General features: G+C 36.1%; 1 protein-coding gene across 9 annotated transcripts in view; it reads left to right on the forward strand.

Moving 5' to 3' along the window:
- EEA1 (early endosome antigen 1) overlaps positions 1 to 19,766 on the forward strand; it is a 474,430-nt gene that overhangs the window by 379,192 nt on the left and 75,472 nt on the right. For 5 of the 9 annotated variants that reach the window (XM_048218026.2, XM_057316401.1, XM_044384537.3 and 2 more), the window contains 5 exons: positions 5,549 to 5,641; positions 12,580 to 12,705; positions 17,571 to 17,695; positions 18,273 to 18,327; positions 18,422 to 18,487. In XM_048218026.2, the coding sequence (XP_048073983.1) occupies positions 5,549 to 5,641; positions 12,580 to 12,705; positions 17,571 to 17,695; positions 18,273 to 18,327; positions 18,422 to 18,487 (465 nt within the window). Of the gene's footprint in view, positions 1 to 5,548; positions 5,642 to 12,579; positions 12,706 to 14,258; positions 14,898 to 17,570; positions 17,696 to 18,272; positions 18,328 to 18,421; positions 18,488 to 19,766 lie in introns of those variants that run through there. The other 4 variants (XM_057316403.1, XM_048218030.2, XM_048218029.2 and 1 more) reach the window with 2 other exon arrangements.

The following is a 19,766-nucleotide window of genomic DNA, read 5'->3' on the forward strand; positions in this document are numbered from 1 at the left end:
GAGCCGAAGGCAGACACTTAACCAACCGAGCCACCCAGGCACCCCCTATGTAGTTCTTAAATCACTTGAAATAATTATTTTCTAGGTGGTTGGTTTAACACCAACTTGAGATTCAGTTGGGTTTTTAAAGAGTTTTTAAATTTTGAAAATTGACATAAAATTTGCCATTTTAAAAGGCAAAAAAAAAAAAAAAGATTTATCTGATCTGAAGAGAAACCAGAGTATAAAATTTGCCATTTAAAAGGGGCGCCGGGGTGGCACAGCGGTTAAGTGTCTGCCTTCGGCTCAGGGCGTGATCCCGGCGTTACGGGATCGAGCCCCACATCAGGCTCCTCCGCTATGAGCCTGCTTCTTCCTCTCCCACTCCCCCTGCCTGTGTTCCCTCTCTCGCTGGCTGTCTCTATGTCTGTCGAATAAATAAAATCTTTAAAAATAAATAAATAAAAAATAAAAATGTACAGTTCAGTGGCATTAAGTACATTCATATTTTTGTGCATCCATCAGAACTTTCTGTCTCTAGGTTTCATCATCCAACACTGAAACTGTCCATTCAACACTAACTTCTTATTTCCTGTACCTCCCAGCCTCTGGTAACTACTATTCGGCGTTCTGCCTCTATGAATTTGATTATTCCAGGTACCTCAGATAAATGAAGCCATACATCCTAGTCCATTTGTGTTTGGTTTATTTTCACTTAGCATAAAACCTGTCTTCCTAGGGTTTCCATATTGTATGTAGCATGTATTAGAATTTCCTTCCTTTTAAATGTTGATAGTACTCCATTGTATGTGTATACCACATTTTGTTTATCCATTTACCCATCAGTGAACATGGGGGTGTTTCCATCTTTTAGCTATTGTGAATAATGCTGCTATGAACATTGGTGTACAAATTTCTATTCCAGTTCAGTTAGATTTTAACTGAGGTTTTATATAAAAGGATTATTATTAACTAAGCTAGAGAACATAGGAGGAAAAGAAAACTTTTCCTCTGGGATGGTAAAGGGTTGAGATAACTGAAGGGTTTGATTTTGGATATGATTCATTTGAGGTGTTTAGGGAAAGCAATTAGAAAGCAATTGGAACTGTGGGTACAGAAGTATAGAGTGCTAAATTAGGTCTGTCTTGTATAGTCTAGGTGAGAGATGATGGCACCTTGAACTAAAGTAATGGCAAAGGAGATGGAGAAAGGATAGATTCAGAATTTATGTAAATGATTGGATATGAAGGTTAAGGAAAAGAGAAGTTAGGGTAATAATGCTTTGGATTTAGGCAAAATGGGTGTTTGATGTTTCTGTTATTTGAGGTAGAGAATGCAGATAGGTGAAAGGTTTATGAAAAACATAATTTGGTTTTGGATAAACTGGCTTTGAGGTACTTTCAGGGCATTCAGGTAAAGATATTTATGGGATAGGAAAATATGGGAGGCACCTGGGGGGCACAGTCGTTAAGCATCTGTCTTCAGCTCAGGTCATGATCCCAGGGTCCTGGGATGGAGCCCCGTGTTGGGCTCCCTGCTCAGCGGAAAGCCTGCTTTCTCTCTCCCTCTACTACTCCCCCTGCTTGTGTGCTCACTCTCTCTCTGTCAAATAAATAAATAAAATCTTTAAAAAAATGAAAAAATAGTTGTTTCTTATGTGCTACTAGATACTGGTTTTGATTCTGTTTTTCTTTGCTCTTAGATAAAGATTTTAGTCACAATTGGAAGATACAGCTGCTGGTTGCTTTGTATTACAGCAATGCAATTATGATTTTCACATAGATTATTTAAATTGTATTCAATAAACAACTGGTCTGAAATCAAATATGTATTTCAAAGAAACTTCATATTGTTAAAACTTCTAGGAAAGTGACACTTTCTTCCAAGGTATTGATTGTATACAGTAAACAATGATAACTTTTTCTTTCTCCAATGAAGTTCTGTTCTTTCATCAAAAACTTGTATTTAATTCTTCTGTAGCAGTTTTTGCAGAGATTAATACTGCTTTATATTGATCTTATAGTTGTTTGTAGGAGAATGTTTTTATACTACCAATAATCTAGGGTAGCCTGTATATTGCAGGGATCTACTCTTACTTGATTGAAGTATATAAACTTTCCCCCCATATTTTCAGATGTTGATCTCTTGGGCCAAAGTAACTAAACATTAGTGATGGGTAGGTGTTTGATTATAATTGTCTGGATCTTTTTGCAACCCCAGGTACTTTTTTAAATTTAATTTTTTAAAAATTTTAGAAATTAAATAGTATGACAAAACTAATGAAATATTTTTTGGGGGAGGTGGCTTGGTGCTTAACAAAATCCATCAATACAAATCTCATCCTTTCAGGTCATTAATTAATTTTAAAAAAGATTTATTTATTTTAAAGAGAATGAGGGGAAGGGCAGAGGGAGAGGAAGAGAGAGAGAACCTCAAGGAGACTCCCCGCTGAGCAGGGAGCCCATCATGGGGCTTGATTTCATGACCCTGAGATCATGACCTGAACTGAGATCAAGAGTCAGATAAACAACTGGGCCATCCAGGCGCCCCCATCCTCCTTCTAATTACATAGGGAAAAAGTGGTAACAACAACAAAAATAGCCCTAACATAAAACTCATTAGTCTTATATGACCTTTCAGTTTCTTTGTGTTTATATTTTTATATAATCAAAATCATAATATATCCAAACTTTGTACTTTGCCTCTTACAAATTCAGCATTATATCACATGCATTATCATTTTTTAATAAACCTCATATTTTTAATTGTCAGGTTTTTAATTGTCAAATTTGCTGAGTGGGTATGTCATAATTTAGTTAACCATTTCTTTGTTTTGAACATACAGATTACTTATAATATTTCACTTTCGTAAATAATCCCTTGCTTAGAATGCCTATTCATCCCTGCCTGTAAAAGTTTTGATCAGACATCAAGCCCAGATACAGGGCGTGGGGGAATTTACACCTTTAAAAATTTTTCTGTTCATGCAAGGGCAGTAGCTTTGCTCCACTTTCTGAGTTCCCATAGTGGGCCAGGCTTCTTGATGCCTAACACATGTAGGGCATTTTGGTCCCTATTATCCTGTAAGAATTTGGTTGTCTCTATCTATTTTAGGTCCCAGAACTCTGTACTCTATACTCTGTGTGTTTCTGTTTTATTTTTTGTCTACTGAGATACTTATCTTGTTTTCGAGCATGGTTCTACCTCTTTAATATTTAAAAATTCTTTATCTGTTATTGATCTTTGGAACTGAGGCAGCTTGGTGTCTATGTTAACTGCAAGTGATGTCCGAACTGGAGTTGTGGCCATTCTCTGTTTACCATGGCATATTTCAGTGTTTTATATCTCCTGCCTGTTCTATATTATGAGTTTAACCTATTTTATACCTGTTTTGTGTGTGTGTGTGTTGGTGGGGGGAGTGTATAACTTTCCATCCAACATGTTTATTTACTTTTCTTTAAGTACAGTGTTCTTACTGGGGCGCCTGGGTGGCTCAGTCAGTTGAGCGTCCGACACCTGATTTCATCTCAGGTCATCTTCTCAGGGTTGTGAGATTGAGCCCCCATGGTGGGTTCCCTGCTCACCAGGGAGTCTGCTTGAGATTCTCTCTCCCTGTCCCTCTGCTTTAGTACTGTAGTACAGCTTTAGTTTCCAGTGCTTTTGAGGATGGGGTCCCTAGTTTTAAAAACCATTGTGGTGTGAAGCTATTGAAATGTTGATGGGTCAAAAATGAATTTCTAGTTTTATACAGTTCTTTATATTAAGTATATACTCTAAAGGGTCTTTAACTTTTTCATCATTGAGCTACCTTTTTTGCCAGATGCACAAATATCATCAAATCTAGATAGCTGGCTTTTATTTATTTATGAATTCATGTCCCAAGCATACCGTTTTGGGAAAGAACCTTGCTTTGTTGTTTAGAGGAGGGTAGCTGATAGAAGAGTTAAAACATGAAAATTTTATGGATTTTAAATGAACACAATAAAGTCGTACTCTGGGTAAGTTTACAAAGTTTTAGAGGGTTACATTTTGGGAAAATATGACAGGAATGTGGATCATCCAATTTGGAGAGGTCTGCTATTTTTTTTCTTATTTTTAATAACAAACATTTCAGTGTAAAAGTAATTTAACTATGGATCTAGAATTCTAAAAAAAATGAGCAAAACCAGAACCTAAAAACCAATATATATAACTGTCTTGCTACAGAAATCATTTGTATTTTGGGATATATATCCTTTGAATCTCTTATATAAATAATTTTTATACATAATTATGTTTTGTTATTTTTCTCTGCAGCTTTTTTTTTTTTAAGAATTTATTTATTTGATAGAGGGAGAGCGAAAGAGCACAAGTAGGGGTAGTGGCAGAGGGAGAGGGAGAAGCAGACTTCCTGCTGAGCGGGAGCCTGATGCTGGGCTAGATCCCAGACCCTGAGTTCGTGACCTGAGCTGAAGGCAGATGCTTAACTGACTGAACCACCCAGGCACCCCTCTATGCAGCTTTTATAATCATTTTAATTAATGAATTTCAAAGTAGGATCATTTCCTCCTTATTTGGCATTTATGTTGAATATTTAATAGTGATGAATAGGATGTTTGCGTGTTGAGACAAGTACCGTGAATTGCTCTCAGTCTTGGGTGCTTGAGGTGGTACATCTCAGCGGGGATGTCCAGCAGAGAAGCAGTATGGTTTAGTGATTATGAGCTAGACTACTCAAGTTAAAAACCTTTCCTCCCATTGATTAGCCGTGTGATTTTGGGCAAATTACTTAGTTTCCACACCTCAGTTCTCTTTTGTGTGAAGGTGAGAGTCATGATAGTATGTACCATAAGTGTTTTTTTGCTAAGGATTATTAAGTTAGTTGTTGTGTTCTGAATCTTTCTTCTTGCCCAGTGTTTTACTAGATTTTTAGTTCCTTTAAGGTAACACCTAGGTATTAATGAATGATGTTAGAGGATGAGTGTTGCAAGAGAAAAAGAAAAAGACGTTTAACCCTCCAAACTGTGTGTATTTTTGGTGTTGGAATATCAAGTAGTGGAGACGGATTGGTAATGATTGGCGTGAGTGGGCTGTATTGATCTTTTTAGCTACCCTCAAATTATTGTAGTTTAGTTGGTGTAGTAGAGAGAGCAATGCAAGAGGAATTAGGTCAACATTTTAGTTCTTTCTGATTTTTGTTAACGGTACAATCTTGAGAAGTCTTTTAGCCTCTTTGAATCTGTTTTCTCCTCTACAGAGGTAACATGTGCCCTGCCTCTCTCAGAGATGTCATTATGATTAAATAAGATGTTCTGTGAAAATGAGTTGAAGACTATAGGCACTTTATATACAAAACTAAGCTTTTTATTAATTTAAAAAGACTAAAAATGAGAGAATGCACACAGAGATCTTGATACAGTATTAGGCACAGTCTTCAATAAAGGATAGCTGCTAGTACGGTTTGTTATTTTTATTGAGAGGATATCTATGTTTATGTGTAAGGCTAGCCCTGATTACTATTTAGGTTGTTAAATAGTTTATGAATATATTATTAATATCTATTTTGATTTTTTTTCTATTTGTCTTTTAGACTCCTGGGAGAGTTGGCTCTCAAGGTTCTGATTTAGATTCATCAGCAGCTCCTGTAAACACAGTGGACGTCAATAATGAAAGCTCTTCAGAGGTACGGAAATAAAAATTTGGCAAAAAAATTTGGTATTATTTCAGGGAAAATGAGCAGATGTTTGGAGTAATTTAAACTTTCGTAGGAAAGGTTCTCATTCTTCTCACAAACTGGAATGTGACTTTTGAATCACACTTGTAGAAAAATCGTGGTGTTTAATTGTAAGACTGAGAAAGTGTATATTAAGGCTGAAAATTAATATTGTTAATTTGTCTTCAATGCTAACGTCATCTCAACTTATGGAAGATTTTAAAATCTGTTTATAAATATCACCAATTAATTAGTGTTTACACTGTCATGAACTACTGAGCTACTGAAAAATTAGGTTATCTGTGAAGTTTATACATTATTTGCTCTCTTCATTTACAACTTTGTAAGAACCTTTATCTTTCATAGTTTATTAAAAATTAATGGGGAAAGTAAATATAAGAAAGACCTCAAATTTTTGGAGAAGTCAGCCTTAGTAGTTGCTTTATTATTATTATTTTTAACAAACAATATTTGCTCACTATAGAAAAAGGGGAGAAGGAAAGAGAAGAGCATAAAAACCACCAGTAATATTGTCCCTAAGATATCGACGTACTTACATTCTGCTCTGACAGTTTCTGTCAGTTGCCCCTTCCTGGGCCTAATTGTACTGCCTACCCAGTCCCCTTTTCAGTGTTCCCCTCTTCTGGACCGTTTGGTTGGTCAGTATGTCTTCTGTCTTAGGTATTTCTGGATTTGTCTATCTATTCATCCCCTGTTTTGTCTCTTTCTGGCCATCTGATTTCATGTATATGGATATTAACCATGATGAGATCTAATAAGACCATGAGAGTGAGGAGAAAAAGAAAAGTATCAGTTGAACTTCATTATGAGCAAGTTTAATTGTTGACCTCAGTCAGAACAACAACAACAAAATCTCTAGTGGGTAGTGAACAGTGTCTGGTAATCCTGCTCTATTTTCTTATTAGCATCATTTCCCTACTCTCTGATATAGTTTTACTCTCTTCTTTATCCTCAAATCTCTCATGTGTCTTACCCAATCCCACCTTCCCTCAGGCACCTTCTATATCATTGAGAAAATAGGAGCTATTAGGTGAATGTCCTTGTTTTGTTACCAAAGCTATTTGCACCTTTATTCTCTTACTTTAATACATGGACGACAGTTCCCTTTTCCTATTAGATTTCAATCCTTTCTGTTGTGCTCTGGATTCTCTGTTGTGCTCTGGATTCCCTTCTCTCCCACATTCTTATTCTCTCTCCCTCCTGCCACTTTAGTTTTTACCTATGTCATGAATTATTCCCATTGGCCTACAGATACTGCTCTAGACATTCATATGCCCACTGCTAGGGTACATACCTGTCAAGGTCTCAGATCATATCTCTTGTCTGTCTGTCTATCAGTCTCTCTCTCAGGTTTGTTTCCCCTTTACCTTAAGGTTGGCATTCCACTTTGAACAAATTCTAGGTTTGAACTTTGTCTCCTTCACAGCCATCTATGTGGAATTTGACATATGGTTTCCAGGACTTTATTTTTTTAAATTAATTTATTTTTTAGGGCTTGAACTCATTACCCTGAGATCAAGACCTGAGCTGAGATCAAGAGTTAGACACTTAACTGACTGAGCCACCCAGGCACCTGAGTCTCTAGGACTTTAAAGAAATAGAAGTAAAGCAATACCTTGCTTTATTTATATCATATTTATGTCGTATTTTATATTTTGTTGTATATAATAATATATATAATATTGTCTTAGTATGGGCTGTCATAACAAAAGTACTATAGACTGAGTGACTTAAACAACAAACATTTCTCAGAGCTCTGGAGGCTGGGAAGTTCAAGATCAAGGCAGATTCTATGTTTGGTGAGGGCCTGCTTCCTGGCTTATAGAAGGCCATCCTCATATGGCTGAAGGGCCAAGAGAGCTATCTGAGGTTTCTTTTATAAGGGCGCTAATCCCGTTCATGAGGGCTCCACCCTTTTGACCTAATCCCCTCCCCAGAGCCCCACCTCCTAATACCATCACATTGGGGGTTAGGATTTCAACATAGGAGTTTTAAGGATACATGTTCAGTTTATACCAAACATATAATATGTATAATACATAATGTAATAATGATTTTTTTATATATACATATGTATTTTTAGATTTACTTATTGGGGCACCTGGGTGGCTCAGTGTCTGACTCTCAGGTCGTGATCTCAGGTTCCTGTGATTGAGCTCCATGTTGGGCTCTGTGCTCAGTGCAGAGTCCGTTTATCCGTCTCCCTTCTCCTCTACCTCCCCCTCACCTCATACTGTCTCGTTCTCTCTAAGATAAATAAATCTTTTTAAAAATATTTTTTTAAAGATTTTATTTATCTTAGAGAGAGAGAGAGGGAACATGGTGGGGGGAGGGGCAGAAGGAGATGGAAAGAGAGAGAATTTCAAGCAGACTCCCCTCTGAGCACTTAGCCTGTTGTGGGAGGCTAGATCTCAGGACTCTGAGATTATGACCTGAACCAAAATCAAGAGTCTACTAATTCTTCAACCAACTGAACCACTGAGGCACCCCCAGTTTTTTATATTCTTTAGTTGTTATCATCAGGACGGTTGTTCAGACTATTTAGTGCAATGTATTGCCAGAAGCAGACATCTTTGTTCACTCTTTATTCCTTTTTAGTCGCCTTCCATTCTTAGTACCCACTGAAACTACTCATTGATGACTTGAATTTCCCTGGTCCTTTGAGTAGAGAGGGCAGGCTTTTTTTGTAAGTGCCCACTGAACTTTCCAGGTTGCCAGCTTCTCCAGTACCCAGTCTGGAATATATGAGGCAAAAGAAAACGCAGAGTATTTATCACTGTATCAGTCCTTGGATCTTGAAATGCTTAGTTGGTCTCCTTTCTTGTCACCTTTCAGAATTTTCTTATGTTTGTTTTATATATAATGTCTTGGGATGTTAAGTTTTTCCTGTCTATTCCATTTTGTCTGCAGCTGGAAATCTGACCATTTTAAAAGTTAGATTGTTTATCTTTTTATTATTGAACTGTAAGGGTTTTTTTTTTTTCCTTAATCTATTCTGGGTACAAGTCCTTTGTCATTATTTTGATTTCCTCCTATTTGCCCTATTAGTTAAGGAAGGATTCCTGTCTTAGGCTTATAGGGATGGCTGAACATAAAATTAACCTGACACTGGACTGGTTGAAATCAACAGCATTTGTTAGCCACATATACTCATGGCCCAGAAGGACATGTATGCCTTGAAGAGCCATATGAGGATTGAACTTGGGAACAAAATGAACAACCATGGGCTGTGAGAGGCAGGGTTTGTGGTATCAAGAGGGTGAGGTGTCCTTTGGTTCCTGCAGGAGATTATGATTGGCTTGTTTGAATTATTCTATCAGCTGGCAGGGAACTGAAACCTGCTATTTAGGGATAAGCAGACTCTGAAGAGGAGAGTTTTTGTTTTTGTTTTTATAAGATTTTATTTTTTAAGTAATCTCTACCTCTAACGTGGGGCTCGAACTCACAACCCCTAGATCAAGAATCGTGCGCTCTACTGACCAAGCCAGTCAGGCGCTCCAAGAGGAGGGCTGTTTGAATAGAGGATGCTTTCTGTGGGAGCAGAGTGGGAAGGGAACTTGCAGTTAGGCCATCCGAAGTTCTCCCATCACCAGCTGACAAAGCAGTGTGTAATATTGGGCCTTAATTTTTGACTTTACACCACAATCAGGTATATGTGTTGTATACATTTTTTCCCAGTCTGTGGCTTGCTTTTCATTCTGTTAATGGTGTCTTTCAAAGAGAAGACGTTTTTAGTTTTGTTACAGTCCAGTTTGTCAGCCTTTTCCCTTATGGTTAGTGCTTTTTGGGTCCTTCTACAATTTTTTTGCCTACCCCAAGATTGCAAAGACTTTCTGCTATGCTTACCTCTGATAGTTAAAAAAAAAAAGATCATTTTAGTGTGTACATTTAAGTCTATGATTTATTTTAAAATATTGTCTGTAGTATTAGATAGTGTTGAGGTTCATTTTTTTTTATTTGGATATGGAAACCAGTTTTGTATATGGTTGTTTCAGTACAATTTGTTGAAAATGTTACCTTTCCCCATTGAATTAAATTTTCCCTTTTGTGAGAAATCAATCGACCTTATATGTGTGGTTGTATTTCTTTATGCTCTTTGATCCAGGCGTACAGAACTCCTTTTAAGATGTGCCAAGTTTGTTCTTATCTCTGGACTTCTGTATGCTGATCCCCATGACTTACCTGCTCCTTTACTTTATTGCCTGGTTAACGTCTGATTATCCTTTAGGTCTCATTACAGATAATTACTTTTCCAGTAAACTTTACTAGACTCTCATGTGGAGTGATGCTTCTTCCATGTGCTTCTGGGGAATTGTATTTTCTGTCCTTTAGGTAATGGTTATTATTCTGAGACTCATTTATTTATCCAGTATGTATTGTTGTCAGACACTGTTATGGATGCTGGAGATACGGCAGTGAGTAAAAGAGTCAAAAATTTTTGTCATGGTAGAGCTTATATTCTAGTAGGTGGAAATAGGCAAAAAACTCAAAACATACTAAAAATGGACAAAGGGAAACAATTGGTGTTATTGAGAAAAATAAAGTAGGGAAGGAAGGATAGAAAGTGTTTTGGGTAGTTGCAATTTCAAATAGGATTGTCAGGGAAGACTTCTCTGAGAAGGGAATAGCTCAGGAAGAACTGAAGGAAGTGAGGAAATGAGTCATGTGGGTTTCTGGAACAACCACGTTCTATTCATGGGGAACAAGGAGAAAGTCTCCGAGAAAAAGCAGCAGGGAGGCTATTGTGGCTCTAGTGCCGTGAGTGAGGAGAGATTGGATCTGTGAGGTGATCAGGCCCACCTCATGCAGGGCCTTATAGGCCCGCGTTATAGGCCTTTGTACAGACTTGGGTTTTTTACTCCTGGTGAGATGGGAAGCCCTTGAAGAGTTTTGACTAGGGAAGTGACAAAATTTGTTTACGATTTTATAGGATACATTGTTTGCTGCTGTTTGGAAAGTAAAGTGTTAGTGGGGTAAGGATAGAAGCAGAGAGACTGTTGGAAGGTTCTTGCAGTGATCCATGTGCAGTGTGGGAGTGGCGTGGATAAGAGTGGTAATAGTTTTCTTTCCCAACTTTTTCAAGAAGCCTGTAAGCTTCCTGAAGATGGGATTTTGCCTTATTTTACCATTGTGTTCTCAGCACCATAGCATAATAGGTGGAACATAGTAATCACACTCAGTACATACTTTTTGAATGAATGATTAAATGATTGTATGTGGAAGCTTACAGTGAAGAAACCAGTAAAGTGAGAGGCGGCATAAAGCTAACATGGCAAAAAAAAATGCCATGATGCATTCTATTAAGTAATTATTATTCTGTAGTTCCAACACTTTGGACTGTGGCTGCCTGAACATAACTTTCATCAGTAAAAAGAAAAAACAAAAGGAATTCATGTTCCTCACTTTCATTCCCTGGCTAATCTCCTTTAAGAGTTGTTAAAAAAAGGAATAATGGTATTAATGATAACTAACATTTATTGAATGTTTTATTTTTATCAGATGCTATGATAAACACTTTGTATCTATTATCTCATTTAATTCTCAGGGGATGCCCCACTCCCATATGAAGAAGGTGTTACTATTATCCCATTTCACAGATGAGGAAATTAAAGGCCCTATAAGCTGCTAAGAGTGGTGTGAATCTAGGATTCAAGCCCAAGCCTAGCTCTTAACTGCTACCCTGCCTTGCCTCCCACTTCGGAACTTTGTTTATAGTCATTGTCTCCTTTGCTATTATCCTAAGTGACATTAGTGACTCAAGGAACATCCTAGTCTCCCAGTTCTTAATATTTGCAATGCCAGTGATCTTTATTCTTTTCTAGCTACTCAAGTTCATGGCATTACCTTCCCCTTATTATCGGGAAGAATAGTTTGACTTGAGATGTTACAACAAAATGTTCCCATTCCTTACCATAACTCTCTATCCTCTCAAAAACTTTCTCATATTCTTTCTGCTTCTTTGGCCTTGCTGAATATTTCAGGTTTTTAATTCCTATCTTTTCTTCTAGTCTTTCAGCCTTTCCTGGCTTCATTTTCTTTCCTGTCTAACCATACATCTAATGACGGAATATTTGTTGAACACTTACAGGCACTACACCAAGCCTCTTATGTACTGCACAGTAACTCTAGAGGAACAGGTGCTAACATTAGCCCCATTTTATAGATGAGGAAATCAACATTTCGCAAAGTAAAGTGATTTCCTTAAGGTCATATAGTCAGCATTGGTTGAATCTCAAATCCACATCTGTTTTTGACACAGAAACTCACAGTGTTTATAACCTGTTGTCCTTCACTATAATCTTCATTTTATTTACTTTAAACCATAGATCAGTGTGGCAGCCCACATTTTAAAATATCAGTATTGTTAGGTATAGGGAATTAGGGAAATTGATTTAAAATGATTTTATTTTGTTCATGAATTTAGAAGGAAGGGTCCCCTATTGGGAATTATGGGTGTGGGCAAAAATGGGAACTTAGGCTAGTGGAATATGGTGAAGATTAAAAATTCCTTTCATTATAAGAACTTTTTTTGTTTAGAATATTATCTCACGTAGTTGTAACTGTCAGTCATTTCTTGATCTAAAATAAAAGCTAATTTGCCAATAATGGCTCTCAGATAAATAAGGACAAAGTGTCCTGAATGAAAAGAGTAATTAATATTCCAACTAAAGCAACTGATATCTATAATAAAATTGAACCAATGGGAATTTCCAGCATAAGGATGAAAGCAACTTCTAGTCATCCTACTTTTTGTATGTAGTTACTCCGTGAAAATTTCCCTTACACATACTGAAAAGAGTTATATTAATTATTTTTCTGTTGTGTTGTCTGTATTTTGATTTATAAATAACTTTTTATTTAAACAACTAAAAGTCGTTATTTCACAGGGTTTCATCTGTCCATTATGTATGAAAAGATGTATAACTGCTATTGATTTGTCGGAGCATTACCAGCAAGTGCACGCTGAAAATGAAACAAGAGGACAGGAACTTCTTAATGACTCCAGTGTTACTGTGGGTCCTGTATATTTTGCTTTAGCAGCTTGGTTATGGGTTGCTCAAAATAGCTTTGTTTTTCCTTGCCTTGGTGTTGCTTACCTTTTTATGCTACAAAGGGAATATGGGTTGCTTTAATTATGTATGCATGCTTAAAAGAAGGTTCAATAAGGAAAACAGGCTCTTGGGAAGTTGGGTTGGTTGCTCTTACTTTCTGCAGCTGTCTTTTTATGAATCTGTAAACAAATATAAAAGTTTAAGTTAATGTTTTTGTATAAAGTTTGCCATAAAATTTGAAATACAAAGTGAATGATATTTGATTTCAACATCTGTAAGTTATATCTTTATTATTTAATTAATGCTAATGAATGTTTTAAAATGCTTTAGGTTAAAATGCCTTACTCTTATATGGAAAGAGGACTTTGCATATTAATTGTTACTGTCTTTATTTGAGAATATATAGGGCATTAGAACCTGGATGTACCATTGTTTCAGTCTTTGTTTTGACACCCTGGACTTGAGGAAGGTGACAGAATGGCACATACTCATCATTAATAGTGGATCACCCAAATGTTTCTCTGTAGTGTGTTGGACTGGTGTGTATCTCAGGCTGAGGGTGGAAGCCAGTGTGGGGAACTATTGCTCATTTGCGGGCTGGAAAAAGTTTCTTAGATGATCTCAATATATGTTTCCTTTGAAAACTGCAATGTTCTAAAAACAAAAAGAAACATGGCTTCCCCTCATTCTTTTGCAAATCTTACAAAAGAAGGAAACTTTTTGTACCCAGAAAGGAAAAAAAAAAAGTTTGTTTTTCGGTCTGGCAATTCTATATATAAGAAAAGTATTTCATCAAACATTCACTTATTTAGCATATTAATGAGTACTTCTTATGCACCATGTATTTTGGTAAGTAAAGAAGATAAAAGGGTAAATAAGATATGGTCTTTATCCCAGGAAATTTCTGTGATAAATATTATTTGCAAAAAGAGTGCAGTGGTGATTCAAGTTGAGGGGAACCCCAGAAAAACCTCACTGGGAAACAGTTAAACCAGACATTTTCTAGGGTGATGGGGAAAATGGGTGTATTGTAGGAGGACACCAGTTAAACTAACTGGTGTGAGCGAAGACAGAGGCATAAAAGATTACTAGAGCTCTCCTTAGCATTTTACCAGTTGTCTTCCTTTCAGAACATCTGTGTCAACTTTTCTTCTTTATGGGTTAACCAGAATGAAAAGTCCCAATATCACCTACTTGTCACTTAAATAAGAACTTTCTTTTTAATTGAAAGAACACTTGGTATAACAGGGATACCATAAGTATCAAGTTAAGGTAAATTCTTAGCTGCAGTGTATCTGAGAAAGGATTAGAGATAACTGAAATCTAAGAGAAAGGGACTTACTGTTTTTAATCTCAAGTACACTGTGTGTGTCTGTGTTTATGTGTGTGTGTTTGTGTTTGTAAGTTGGTGAGAAATTTGGAATGATTAAGGGAAATAAGTGTAGCTGGCTGTTTTTAGTGGGTTTTTTTTTTTTGTTTACTAACAGCATTTTTATGGAAGTTATTGATCTAGTTAACTTCAGTTCCCTTGAAGGTGGTTGAGAAAAAATAGAGAAGCAATCTCCTAATATTCAGGATTAGTATTACAAGGTCTATGAACTAAAGATAATATACTCTATTCATGAGACATCCCTCAGATATTCACTCTGAGCTTATGTTACTGTCATTTTAAATGAGTGATGTGGTTTTAATAAACTTCTTTCTTTATCCTTCCCATCTATATCAGGCTAGCATTATTAGATATAGCATGTGAATAATTTTAAGAAATGATTGTGGAAAGTCAAAACAGGGTGTAGGAAAAAACTATAAAATGTGGGTACAGAAATTAAAGAAGCTAGAATTAATAGAGTAGAAGTCACCCATTCAGTGATGAATACTTATGCCTCTGAGACATCAAACAATAGTTTAATATCATCTATTTAAGATGAGAAATTATATGTATTGTAGAAAGATTTATTTTTATCAAAAATCTCCCAAAATTAAAGTGTTATATAAGCATGGGAAATTTACTTAGGTGAATCATATGGAGAATTCACTTAGGTGGAGTATTTCTATAATTAAATGTGAATTACTGAATTTCTAAAATTTCTCTTTAGGGATGAATCAGTTCTTTCTGGAGTATTAACCTGGTAATATTTAGAAGCTTTAAGAAGGTATGGCATACCTTAATGTGATCATTAGCTTTTTTGAATCCTTAGGTATCTAGAGCCAAAATCTAGAAGTAGAGACAGTAGTCAAAAAGCCAAAGCTGTAAAGATTAAATAGTGTAATTGGTATGTGGATTGTCTGAGGAACATTCTACAATTTGCCTTCTAGTTACTAGTAGAAGCTGAGATGAAAAAGAGAAATGACAGGCTAAATAGTATAGGGGCTGATGTACTGTTGCACTAAAGGCATGTTAATTACAACAGTTACTGGGTAGAAGTTACAAGAATGCCAAATTAGGCAGAATGTGGAGCCATTATGAAACATGATGGTAGATAATAGATGGCTTTGAAGAAAGAGGATAACATCAGCTAGATTAGCACATAGGCTGGGAACATTCATTCATTTAAAAGACAGTGCTGAGCATCAAATATCTCTGCAGCCTAATGGCATCATTCAGATGTCCAAAGGTACATTGCTAGTACTACTGTCTTTGCTCATTTCAGGAGTGTCATAGGAGATCATTACATTCGTTTACCTGTTGTGCCCCTGCCCTTCATTCTGGCTCTGTGATCAGGACACACCTCTCTTTCCCAAATGCAGCATGACTGGGTTTCAGACCTCTTTCTACACCTTTGTTAGGATGCCTTTCTTTTATTTCTGACAAGTAATTCCTACTCATTCTTTAGTACATAATTCCAGTGTCCAATGTCTAGTGTATATACACATATACATAATATATATGAGTATCTCTGTATTTTTTGTAAAGCATTAACTCCTGCCACAGGCTGTTGGATTCCTCTTTTCCTGTGTTCCTATAGTTCTTTGTATCTACTTGTATTGTACCATTGTCTGGTACTGTTTGTCTACATATCAGTATCCTCAGTACTCAACGAGCCTTAATTCTGCCACACAGTGTACATAAATGAGAAGTGATGATACGCTGTTTGTGTAGCACCCAGTGAAGGAGAGATTTTAATTTATTTTTTAGTTTTTACTTGTTCAGAGTATTTATTACTTTGCTCAGGCTATCCCTTGGGAAGTTTTATAATCTGCAAGCTGTTAAAGCTCTTCTGTTTTTTGGTTTTTGGCTTTTGGTTTTTTTTTTTCAGTGTTTTTATTTATTAGAGAGAGAGGGAGAGAGAACGAGCAGGGTGCAGGGTCAGAGGGAGAGGGAGAAGCAGACTCCTCTCTGAACAGGGAGCCTGACATGGGACTTAATCCCAGGATTCTGGGATCTTGACCTCAGCTGAAGGTAGATGCTTAACCGTCTGAGCCACCCAGGCACCCCTCTTCTGTTTCTGGTTTTTTTTTGTTGTTGTTGTTGTTGTTGTTTTTAGCTTCTGCCCTGTCAGGTTCATTCATGTTTTTATTATTTATTTATTTATTTATTTATTTATTTATTTATTTATTTATTTTTAAAGTAGGCTCCATACCCAATGTGGGGCTTGAACTCATGACCCTGAGGTCAAGAGTCACATGCTCTAATGACTGAGTCGGCTGGTTGTTATTTTATTTTATTTTATTCATATTTTATTAAATAAATAATCAATGTAGAAAATATAGAGTATGTTCTAAAATACTAAAGTAGCCATTAGGGAAACATGGGTGAAAAGCTTCAGTGTGTTGTGTATTATAGTGAATGTAGAAACTTGACAAGCTACTAAGGATAGTCCTGGCAAAGGCCCAGAAATGTGGGATACCATGGTGTGTTCAGGGAACATAGTTAAGTCAGAGTAGTTGAAAATGTCAGTAGAGTTGTACAAAGTAAGAGGTGGCCAGGCATCAGAATGATTAGGTCATTGAGGGATTATTCATGCAGGACCTTAAATGCCATAGCCATATAATTCTGAGATTATTTATAAGTGTTTAATATCTTATGGGACTATTAACTTTAGGCTTTTACCGTGTTAATCTTAGGTTAGCAAGGAATTTACTGACTTCAATATTCTCAATCATTGTAGATATTTTGTGGTAATTAATTACAAGTTATTTATCATATTACCTTTTTTCCTCAGTGATCATAATACTTTATGTTTTTAATTTTTTTTGTTATTACTCCTATGAAGTACATTGGAGCAGATACTGTTTTACTAAGGGGGGTGTCTAGAAAGAGAGAGAGAGGATATGTTGGTAGATCTTCCCAACTAGCCTTCTAGATCAGAACTAACTTCTCAAATTAGAATTCTGTGCTCTATTTATTTCACTTAGCATAATTTCCTACTCTGGGAAACAACCTGAGGGCTTCAGAGGGGAGGGGGGTGGGGGATTGGGATAGGCCAGTGATGGGTATTAAGGAGGGTACATATTGCATGGTGCACTGGGTGTTATATGCAAATAATGAATCGTGGAACATTACACCAAAAACTAAGGATATACTGTATGGTGACTAACATAACAAAATAATTATTATTAAAAAAAAAAAAAGAATTCTGTGCTCTAGCCATCAGTTTATTCAACCTAAAAGATGGTTGTAAGGGCTTTCTTTATATTTTGTAAACTTCAACCAGAATAGACAGTGATGTACCTTTACACAATAGCAGAATTTGGGCTTAACGTCATAAATTACAGTCTACTAATGGCGTCATTGGTGTAACATTTGACTGTATTTCATACTATACACATTGCTGTCTTACAGTATTAAACACAGTTTTGTAACCTTTTTCTGCCTCTTTCTGTAGGGTTTCATATGTCCCCAGTGTATGAAATCCCTTGGATCTGCTGACGAACTTTTCAAACACTATGAGGTAGTTCATGATGCTGGTAATGACTCAAGTCATGGAGGAGAGGCTCTTGCTCTGAAGCGGTACAGTATAATCGCTTTGAAGTATATGCTGTTATGAACGCACGTGATATTATTTCTTTGCTGTGTTAGGGCCTCAAGTAGTGTGCTCACTGTTCTTTGTCAGGCTGACTCTTAGGTAAGGAGAATAAAATGTGAGAAGGTTTGACAGGACTCAAGGAACAGAGAGAAGCTGGCGTTGCCTGAGCTGAGTGAATGAGGAGGAGAATGTTAAGGCAGGGACTATACTGTACAGATGGTATAGACCTTGTTAATGGGTTTAGATTTTATGCTAACTACAGTAGGAAGCTATTGATCCTTATTATTGGTAAATTAATGGGAGATATTTTGTTTCTGGCTCAGGCACTTGATGATTATATCATTTCTATGATAAGGTGTTTTTCCATTTATAAACAATGAGCTTTTGGAATAAAATTATTTTTCTAAGGGTTATACATAAAATTCTATACATAAAATTCTAAAGCAGTTTTTTTTTAAATTGAGGAAACTAGAATATTAATCTACAGCCACTAGCCATGATTTACTAAGAGACCAGGTTGTTAGAGGACTATTAATTCCTTTTTTCCCAATTTATGTTTAGAGATGATATAACACTACTTAGACAAGAGGTCCAAGACCTTCAGGCTTCACTTAAGGTAACAATAAAAATGATTAAGTTTGTTTATTTTCAGTGTTTCAGATAATAAATCTTTTGAAATTTACTAAATAAAAAAATTTTTTTCCCCTTAGGAAGAAAAATGGTACTCAGAAGAATTAAAGAAAGAATTAGAAAAATTTCAAGGGCTGCAGCAGCAAGTAAATGCTTTTAAATACTTGAAGTCTGTTTATTAGTTGTTTATTTTCATTGTTGAAAATAAGCTTTTTGTAAGTAGGTGGCCTGAAATAACTTCCTCTAATTTGTTTATCTGTGTTTAATAGCCTACAGTGTATATCTTTTGTAATTCTAATGAATGCAAACATATAATTGGAAAGCTAAGATGTGATTTCTTAAAGATGCTCCATTAAGAATCAGTTACCTGTGGATTGTTTTTTTATAGGAGGCTGCGTTATTCTAATTTTCTGACAAAATACCTAAATTGTTAAAAAATATAGGTTCAGACAGTAGTGAAACTCTTCAGAGCATTTGTGTTGTGACAAATTGGAAATCACTAAATTGTCTGCTAGTAGGGAAAGAACTGTTAACTTTTTTGTTTACATTGATGCAGATTGTTTGAAAATGTGGGGGAATGGTTGTTAACAATTTTAGGGTTTTTTTTCTTAAACCAATGTTAAGTTTCAAAAAACAAAATAAAAATATTTATTAATATGTGTGTTTACACACACACACACACACACACACAGCTTTATATAAAAATAATACATAGAAAAAACCCAAAATCATTGGTATCAAAAGTGGTTACTTTGGAGTGAGATTCTGTTGATATATAGTTTAGTGTATTTTCTAAATAAATGTCTTAACCAATTATAATTTTTATATTAAAATTATATTGCCTTTTGGGGCACCTGGGTGGCTCAGTCGGTTAAGTGTCTGCTTTGGGCTTGGGTCATGATTCCAGGGTTCTGGGATCAAGTTCCGCATCAGGCTCCCTACTCGGCAGGGAGTCTGCTTCTCTCTCTAAGCCTTTCCCCTACTTGTGATCTCTCTCTCTCAAATAAATAAATAAAATCTTTAAAAATATTATATTGGCTTTTGAATTACAATTACATAAAGAATCATAGAATAATGAATTTTTCTATAGTTTTCATTTGTAAGAATAAAGTGGATACCCTTCAACAATAGTTCTAATATTTTTATAAAGTAATTAGGGATCCCTTTGCATATTAGTACATTGTGGCTCTCAGTCTTTCTGCTTTTTTTTTTTTTTTTTTTTTAATTTTATTTATTTATTTGAGAGAAGGAGCGTGTGTGCGAGCAAGAGAGCACAAGCAGGGGGAGCAGCGAAGGGAGAGGGAGAAGCAGACTTCTCACTGGGCAGGGAACCCGATGCGGAACTCGATCTCAGGACTCTGAGATCATGACCTGAGCTGAAGGCAGACACTTAACTGACTCAGCCACCCAGGCGCCCCTCTTTTC

This window comes from Ursus arctos, unplaced genomic scaffold (genome assembly GCF_023065955.2).
Source record: "Ursus arctos isolate Adak ecotype North America unplaced genomic scaffold, UrsArc2.0 scaffold_21, whole genome shotgun sequence".
Taxonomy (NCBI): domain Eukaryota; kingdom Metazoa; phylum Chordata; class Mammalia; order Carnivora; family Ursidae; genus Ursus; species Ursus arctos.